General features: G+C 55.6%; 1 protein-coding gene across 7 annotated transcripts in view; it reads left to right on the forward strand.

Moving 5' to 3' along the window:
- The window catches only part of HPS1 (HPS1 biogenesis of lysosomal organelles complex 3 subunit 1), a 32,491-nt gene that overhangs the window by 16,193 nt on the left and 8,506 nt on the right, over positions 1 to 7,792 (forward strand). For 3 of the 7 annotated variants that reach the window (XM_067024888.1, XM_067024889.1, XM_059054707.2), the window contains 6 exons: positions 491 to 625; positions 712 to 776; positions 1,803 to 1,948; positions 4,040 to 4,153; positions 5,784 to 5,866; positions 6,375 to 7,131. In XM_067024888.1, the coding sequence (XP_066880989.1) occupies positions 491 to 625; positions 712 to 776; positions 1,803 to 1,948; positions 4,040 to 4,153; positions 5,784 to 5,866; positions 6,375 to 6,537 (706 nt within the window). In that variant the 3' untranslated portion in view covers positions 6,538 to 7,131. Of the gene's footprint in view, positions 1 to 490; positions 626 to 711; positions 777 to 1,802; positions 1,949 to 4,039; positions 4,154 to 5,783; positions 5,867 to 6,374; positions 7,132 to 7,792 lie in introns of those variants that run through there. The other 4 variants (XM_067024891.1, XM_067024890.1, XM_067024892.1 and 1 more) reach the window with 2 other exon arrangements.

Consider the following 7,792-nt stretch of genomic DNA (forward strand, 5'->3'; position numbering starts at 1 on the left):
ATGGGCTCTGAGGTCAATGGGGGAGTCGTTTGGACAGAGGAGCAAGTTTCCTCCAGGCCCAGAGAGAGAGGATGCTGAGGAAGGCACTTCTGAGGGCAGAGGGGGTCCTGGGAGGGCAGGTCCAGCCCACAGATGCTGAGGGGAGGCTGGGAGCAGAGAGGACAGACTTTGAGGAGCAGGGCCTGAGGACCTGACACGACCAGCAGAGGCCCGGCTTCAGCACGGACTCAGTGTGTGACCTCGGGCAAGTCACTGCCCCTCATTTCTCCATAAAATAAACCATGAGGCTGGATGAGATTCCAAGTACTCAGAGCACACGTTGGGAGAAAACTGGGAAGCTGCCTCCTGGCTCAGTGAGGGCCAGGGTGTGGGACATCAGCTGTGCTGTATGTCAGTCCAGGAGGAGGGTGATCACAGGGGATGGGGTACCATCCTGGGCGTGCCCTCCTAGGGCCCTTCCGGCTGTGACATCTCACCTCTCTGTGCCCAGGCTGCTCCAGGCATGCGGGAAGGTGAAGAGGCAGCTTTGCACCATCTACCGGCTCAGCTTCCTGACCACAGCTCCGGGCCGGGGAGGCCCCTCCCTGCCCCAGCACCTGCAGGACCAGGTCCAGACGCTCATGCAGTAAGTGTGGGTGTGGCCCCTCGGTGGCCAGGGCAGGAGCTAGGGCGCACCTGACCCCAGCCCTGTTCTCCCTGCTTCCTCGGCAGAGAAAAGCTGGCAGACTGGAAGGACTTCCTGTTGGTGAAGAGCAGGAGGAATGTCACCATGGTGTCATATCCTGATACCTGGCCCTGAGGAGGCCCAGAAAGGCCTTTCGGGACTCCCTGCTTCCTCCACCCACTCACTTGAAGGACTGTGGCTTTGGGGAAAAAGAGCGTATATTTCACCACCTCAGCTTTCTTTCTCTGAAGAAAAATGATAGGAGGTAGTGTCCCAGGGGCCTTGTCTGTAGGGACGCTCCACAGCTGGAATTTCAGAAAATCCTGCTCTCCCACGGTTACTTCTGAGAGCTCTGGGGATCGTTTATGTCAGTGTTGTCCAGCCAGCTAAGTGGCAGTGGGTCTCCCACGAGGGGCAGGGGCCCGGGGTTGGGTAGGTTTGAGGGCCCACGTCCTCCTTCTTAGAGGTCACAGTACACAGTGGCGCGTGAAGGCTCTGAGAAGGCCTGCAGTAAATGTGTTTATTTGTCCCCATTTAAAAAGTCACCTCTAAGACTTACCCTTTTATTACAGAACTAATTTTACCAAATACTGATTTTCCCTGGAACTTTGTATGAAACAGCTTTTTCTGTATTAAAATCTCTAAGGGGTGTGGCCTCCTGTCTCCAGAGACTTCGGTCTTCAGTGCGCAGGTGAGAAGGCCTTGCTAGTCACCAGCCACTGCCCTTCCTCTCAGATGGGAACCTTCCAGCCTCTGGAGATGAAATGTAGAGGTGAACAGGATCACAGCGAGGTGTGTGGGTGGGCGGCTAGCTAGCCTCACTCTTTAGCTCTACAGCTCTGCTCTCATACCAGCCACAGCGTGTGTATCATTTAAACTCATCCCGCGTGAAAATAGTAAAACAAACATACTGTGTTCCTGTTGGGACCAGAACTCCCTGCATTAAATGTGCCAGAGCCAAGGATCCGTTGTACTTGCATCTTAGACCTTCTCAGGGTTGGGGGTTCGATGGTAAAGAGAGCCTTGGGAAAGAGGGGTTCCTGGGGCCGGGTGGCGGGCCTTGCTGGAAGCCTAGGTCGAGGCCAGAGGAGCTCCCTCCCTGCTTCTGGCTTAACGAACACCTTAACTCAGACCCTCACCTACCTGGAAGACTTCCCAGGCCTGGTGCATTTCATCTATGTGGACCGCACCACCGGCCAGATGGTGGCCCCTTCCCTCAGCAGCACTGAAGGGACTTCATCGGAGCTGGGCAGGGGGCCCCTGGCCACCTTCGTCAGAACCAAGGTAACCTGGCCTGGCCCGGGCCCTCTCCGCGCGCATCAGATGGTGCGTGCTGACCCCTGGCCAGAGGACTAGCCCCCGCCCTCGGGCTCCCAGGAGGCTCCAAGCACCCCCGCCAGAAGCCTTTACGGCACTCTTCCTGGCGTCTGCACCCAGCTCTTTAGGCTCCTAAGAATAGTGTCCATGTTCGTCACCCCAGGATACCGGTCGGCACTCAGGGCCACCTTCCCGGGTGCGTCAGTGTGCCTGGAGCAGCAGAGTATGGGCAGCGAGTTCAGGGGAGGAGATGGCCAGGGCCTAACTCAGTGCCTGGCATAAATAAGTGCCCGATAAGTGTTGGCTGAGTTCACTCAAACAGAAAGAAGACACACGGGTTAATCAGCTTGAGTATCAGAATGTAAAACTAGGTAGTTTCTACGAAGAAAACAGTCTCCAGGGTTCTCCTTCTTTGATTCATCTTCATAGCAAACTAGTATTTTTGGTGGGGAGAATGGAGGACCTCTGCCACTTTGTAAAAAACTTTACACTTTTATATACATTGTGTATCCAAATAAGCTGTATCATAATGGTTAAAACAAGATCCTGACAAAAGGCCTGTTGGGGACCCAGCTCTGCCCCTCACTAGCTGTGTGGCCTGGGGTATTACAAAGTCTAAGTTTCAGTTTTCTCATCTGTAAAAGAAATAGTAACACTAGTGACATCATAGAATTGCTGCAGAGATTACAAGTGTATGAGATGGTGCATGTAAAATACTTACCACAGCACGTGGCACAGAATGTAGCTGGAGTCGGTGAGCATTTCCTGGAACCATCCATACCGGCATCTTCATCTCCTTCTGGAGATAGTTGGGGTTATCTTGGTACATTTCTTTTCATTGTTTTTCTGTGCAGTTTGTTGTAGTTGAGATCATTCTGTGTAAGCAGTGTGTTTACCACATTTTCACTTCACTTTATATCTGGTGCATTTCCTCATGTCATTAATTCTTTATCAATGTGATTATCATCAGCTCCATGATAGTCCATCATGTGAACGTAACATCATGTACTTAGCCATTTCTCCAATGTTGAACATTTAGATTGTTCCCAGGCTCTCACGGTTGTAAATAATTCTGCAGCACATACCTCTGGGCATTACATCCTTATCCTCATCTCTGATTATTTTCTCAATATGGAATCCGAGAAATGGCATTACAAAGTCAAACGGAAGGAATGTTTTTAAGGTTATTGATACGTGTTGTCGAATTGCTTTCCTGAAAAACAGAGCAAACCCATGTATTTGTTTGCAGATTTAATTAGGCATTGCATTGTGGGCAGGTTTGGAGTAGCTCCTGTATGCCTGCCACTAAGCTTTTTCTAAGCTCTTTGGTGAGAGTGCAGCAGGCCTTTCCAAGCCCTGGGAGGTGGGGGAGCAGAGCTGCCCCTGCTGCCAGCTTCCCTAGGGCAGTTCACAGGCAGCGTCAGAAGTCCTTGAATTAGGCAGGAGAATCTTCGCGGAGGGGATCTGAGGCACGTTGTCTCTCGGTCACTGTGTTCCCGTCGGTGCCCTTGGTGAGCCCTCGTTCAGATTTTGCCCCGGAGCAGAGGACGTTCCTGGACCAGGGCACTCTGTACGTTCAAACACTTTTCTGACAACTTTCTGGCACAGAGCTTGTGCCAGAGATCCTCAGTCCTGAGGGGCCCAAGTGAGTGGCTGGCCCTCGACAGCAGGAGGGTTCCAGGTGGCCACCCCCTCATCTTCTCTTAAGTCCCTGGCTCTGTTCTGGCCCGAAAGATGAATCTACTCTTTATGGCTTGTGTGTATAGTAAAGGTACATAAAGTGTTTATACATATATTTTGTCATCGCAGTAACTGGAGGGGTGGGTAGTCCATCTATGCATCCATCCATCATCCATTTATTATTAAGCTCCTGCTTTGAGCCAAGGCTGGGCCCAGACACAAAGTAAGAAGATGAGCAGGAGAGGCCCCTGGCCTTCCAGGAGCTCCTGCTCTGAGTGCTTTTCTCCCCTCGGGATTTGAGAGCCTGAGCCCAGCCCCTGCTGTGGGGAGAGGGCCGCCCCACAGGCTGCAGAGATGAACACTCTCTCCTCTCCCCAGGTCTGGTCTCTGATCCAGCTGGCACGCAGATACCTGCAGAAGGGCTACACCACGCTGCTGTCCCGCGAGGGCGACTTCTACTGCTCCTACTTCCTGTGGTTCGAGAACGAGATGGTGGGTGTGGCCAGTGCGGGGCAGGGCGGTCCTGAAATGCTTTCTTTCCCTGTGACCCTTGGATCCCTTTCTTCTGGATTCTGTTCAGTCTGTGTCTCCAGCTCTTCTTGTCCCTGGTGGAGCTGACAGCTAAGCCCATCTGGTTGGCACCCAGAACTCAGGTCCCATTTGCTCTCAGGCCCCTCTACCCCATTCTCTGAAAAACTCATGCCATTGATCAAGGCAGCATCCAGGTGACATGTGAAGAGATGTGCGCCCCGCGTGAGCAAGGCCGCTCAGCCCGCGCTTCCTCAGTGGTGCATCAGTGTTACCAGCTGCACTTACAGAGCCTGGCTCCCTGTTCCCGTTGTAGAGTCTGATAAACCGAAGCTCAGAGCAGTTAACCAACCTGCCCAGCGCAAAGCTAGCAGGAAGGCTCAGCTCTTGCGGCCGGCCGTGTTGGCCAAACCTCACTGTTGCTGCAGTATGAGCACAGGTCACGGGAGTTTATTATCCGTGTCCTCCCCCCACCTCGCTGTTGCTCTGCTTCACTGTCTCGCTCTGTGTCTCCCCTCTTTCCTCTGCTTTTGTGTCCTTTTTCTTTTTTTGTTTCCTCCTCACTTGTCACCCTTGGCCATCATTCTAGCTTTCTGAGGGCCATTGCTTCTCCCTCCCACATGGCCTTGGTCCCCCGTCCTGTCCTTTCCCCTGCTCGTGCCCTGCCCTCTCTGCCCCTGTCAGCGAGCCCTCCTTCCCCCCTTCCTGCATGGTGCGGTGCAGCCATCGGGGTCTCTCACTCTGTTGTCACGGCCTCACATCCGCACAGCCCCTGTGATGGTCGGGGCGGGTGTCATTGACCCCATTTTGCAGATGGAGACACTGACGCCCTGAGATCAGACACATGGCCCGGGCCACCGAGGTCCTAGGTGATGATGTCAGAACCCAGGCTCGGCTCTCCCGACCTGCAGGCTCCCATCTTTGCTCTGTGCCCGCCTCAGAAGCACTCAGGATGTGGACGTGACCATCACCTTAGCTTCTAGTGAGGGACAGGGCTCCGTGTGTGTGGTTAGCCCACAGGGCAGTAGGCTGTGGTGCGGGGAGACCCAGGTGTGAAGTCTGGCTGCACCTGGGCCGCCACCAAGTCCTCCTCCTCCCGCGCGGGGCGGGCCTGCGGGCTTGGTGAGCACAGTGTCACAGGAGCCCCGTGAGGGCGCCTGGCACACAGTGGGAGCCCAACAGAGCTTGAGTCCCTTCCCTGCCGTGTCCTACCCTGGGAATACCCGTTGCTTTCAGAAAGAGACCTGGCCTTTGGTAACACTTTGTTCTTCATGACGCGTCCCCGGGTCGTCCTCCCTCACGTGTGCCTGTCGCTGACCCAGGTCCACTGGTTGATGGGAATGAGAGCTACCAGGTGCCGGGCATGACGCTCGGAACTGTACAGCCACGTCTAAAGTTCTTTGGGAGTTTATTCTTATTCCCGCTTCACAGGTGAGAAGACAAAGTAAAAAGAGGCCAGTGTATTTTCCCAGCACCAGGCACACGCCAAGCAGGGCTGAGCCTGGCCTCAGACCAAGTGTGTCTGACTCAAGTCCATGCTCTTCCCCCCACACCCACCGCCTCCCCACTCAAGACGCCCTGCCTCCTTCCCCAGGGGTACAAACTCCAGATCATCGAGGTGCCTGTCCTGTCCGATGACTCGGCTCCCGTCGGCATGCTGGGAGGAGACTACTACAGGTGACGCCGATCCAGAGGGCCCTGGGCACAGAGGGGAGCAGATGATGGGCGATCAGTGCCAGTCCCCACAGAGCGTGCGGCCCGTCCTTCAGGAACGTCCCCCTGAGCCCGTCCCCCCTTGTTAGAAGCTCCTCACAGCCAGGCATTCAGTGAGAGGAAGAGAGTGGGGCGCTTGTTGGGGTTCTTGCCCTTCTTCCTGTTAGCACGTTGAGGCAGCATTTGCAGGCGTCTCTGCTGGGCTCCTGAAGACCTTCCCTGCTGGCTCTGTGTGCCCCATAGATGGGGCCCTGCCATCTAGTGCACCCCATTTCAGGATCAGGAGCCCACAGGATTGGGCCGTGGTGGCCTGGGGCTGAGCCTTGTAAGATTGGGTCAGCGAGGGGCAGGGAAGGCCTCTCTGGCCCGGTGCTGGGGCCTAGTGATGTGACCTTGTACCTGTGCAGTGCCGGGAAGGCCCCTGGCCTGGCTCCCTCCTGAATCCTGTCCTCCTTCCCCCTCCATCCCCCAGGAAGCTCCTGCGCTACTACAGCAAGGGCCACCCGGCTGAGGCTGTCAGGTGCCATGAGCTGCTGACCCTCCACCTGTCCGTCATCCCCACAGACGTGCTGGTGCAGCAGGCCGGCGAGCTGGCCCGGCGCCTGGGCGAGGCCTCCCGTGTCCCCCTGCTCTAGGCCAGGGTGGGCTGCCCCCGTGCATCTGCCTGTGCACCCCAGTTCTCCAGGCCCACCTGGCTTGCAGACATCCCCATGGTGAGAGCCTCCTCCTGTGCACGGCAGCCTCCTGAGGATGGCACAGTCCCCAGGGCGGCCCCAGAGTTTCTTAAAGAAACTCCACGTAGACCAACCTCCACTCCGGGTAACGAGCAAACCCCCAAATCCTTCCCTCTGAAGGGAGAGGAGGGCCAGAGGAGTTCTCTGGTCTTTTTAGAACAGCTGTGGCTGTGAGCTTAGACCCGGGGCAGCCCCTCTTTCAGAGCTGCCTCTCCGTTTACCCCTAGGAGACAGAGGAAGTCCCCACTGCCTTGGGTGTCTGCTGTTCTCAGAATAGAGAAAGCTTCCCAGGAAGCCATTTCCTTCCCCAGGTGAAAGGAGCTCTCCTGGCTGGGTTGAACTCCAGCTCTGCCACGCCCCCTCTGCAGCTCTGGGCAGGTTTCCCCCACCTCTCAGCCTGTCTCCCCACTTTCAGAGTGACGGCACCCGTCTCTCAGGATGGTCGTGGGGCTGCCGGCTGTGCAGCAGCCACTCAATAAATGCTGGTTATGGTTATTGTTACTGTTCAAGCCCCTGGCCCTTCTCGGTAGCCTCTTTGTGCCCTTCTTGGTTCTTGGCTCTTGCCCCAGCCTCACCCCAGAGATTCGTGTCACTCGGTCCAATGGATCCCAGGCTTTAAGGTTTTTCAAAGCTTCTTTGGGGGTCCTGGTGTGCCCTGGATTGAGAGCACTGCCCCAGGGGTACAGCCCTTCCTTTAACCTGAAAGTCCCCCCCAAACAGACACAAGGACAAGAGGCCGTCAGAGCCCTGGGACTTGGGAGCATCCATTGCTCTGGGACCGAGAGGCCACAGCTGGGACAGAGGGAAGTGAGGAGGCAGAAGTACACAGCGCAGCGAGGCGGTGGGTTTGCGTGTGACACCAGACAGCGGCCAGGCCTTCCGTGCCTTCAGTCTTGAGCTGAAATTCATGAGAGCAGACTGATCTTTCCTGTTAAGTGAACAGCTTGCCGGGACGGAGGTACTGAAGGAGCTAGAACAACACTGCGGGCTAAAGTCCGCAGAAGGTGGCAGTGAGGGACAGAGTCACGAGGTGACTGGGACTGCCTTCCTCCTTAATATCATGGCTTTATGGACAGGAATTATGACATGATTGTGGAAAGTACAGATCGTGGAAAGGAGCAGAAGGGGAAACTAAGTCTAGAAGCCACTGCTATTT

This window comes from Kogia breviceps, chromosome 2 (genome assembly GCF_026419965.1).
Source record: "Kogia breviceps isolate mKogBre1 chromosome 2, mKogBre1 haplotype 1, whole genome shotgun sequence".
NCBI classification, from domain to species: domain Eukaryota; kingdom Metazoa; phylum Chordata; class Mammalia; order Artiodactyla; family Physeteridae; genus Kogia; species Kogia breviceps.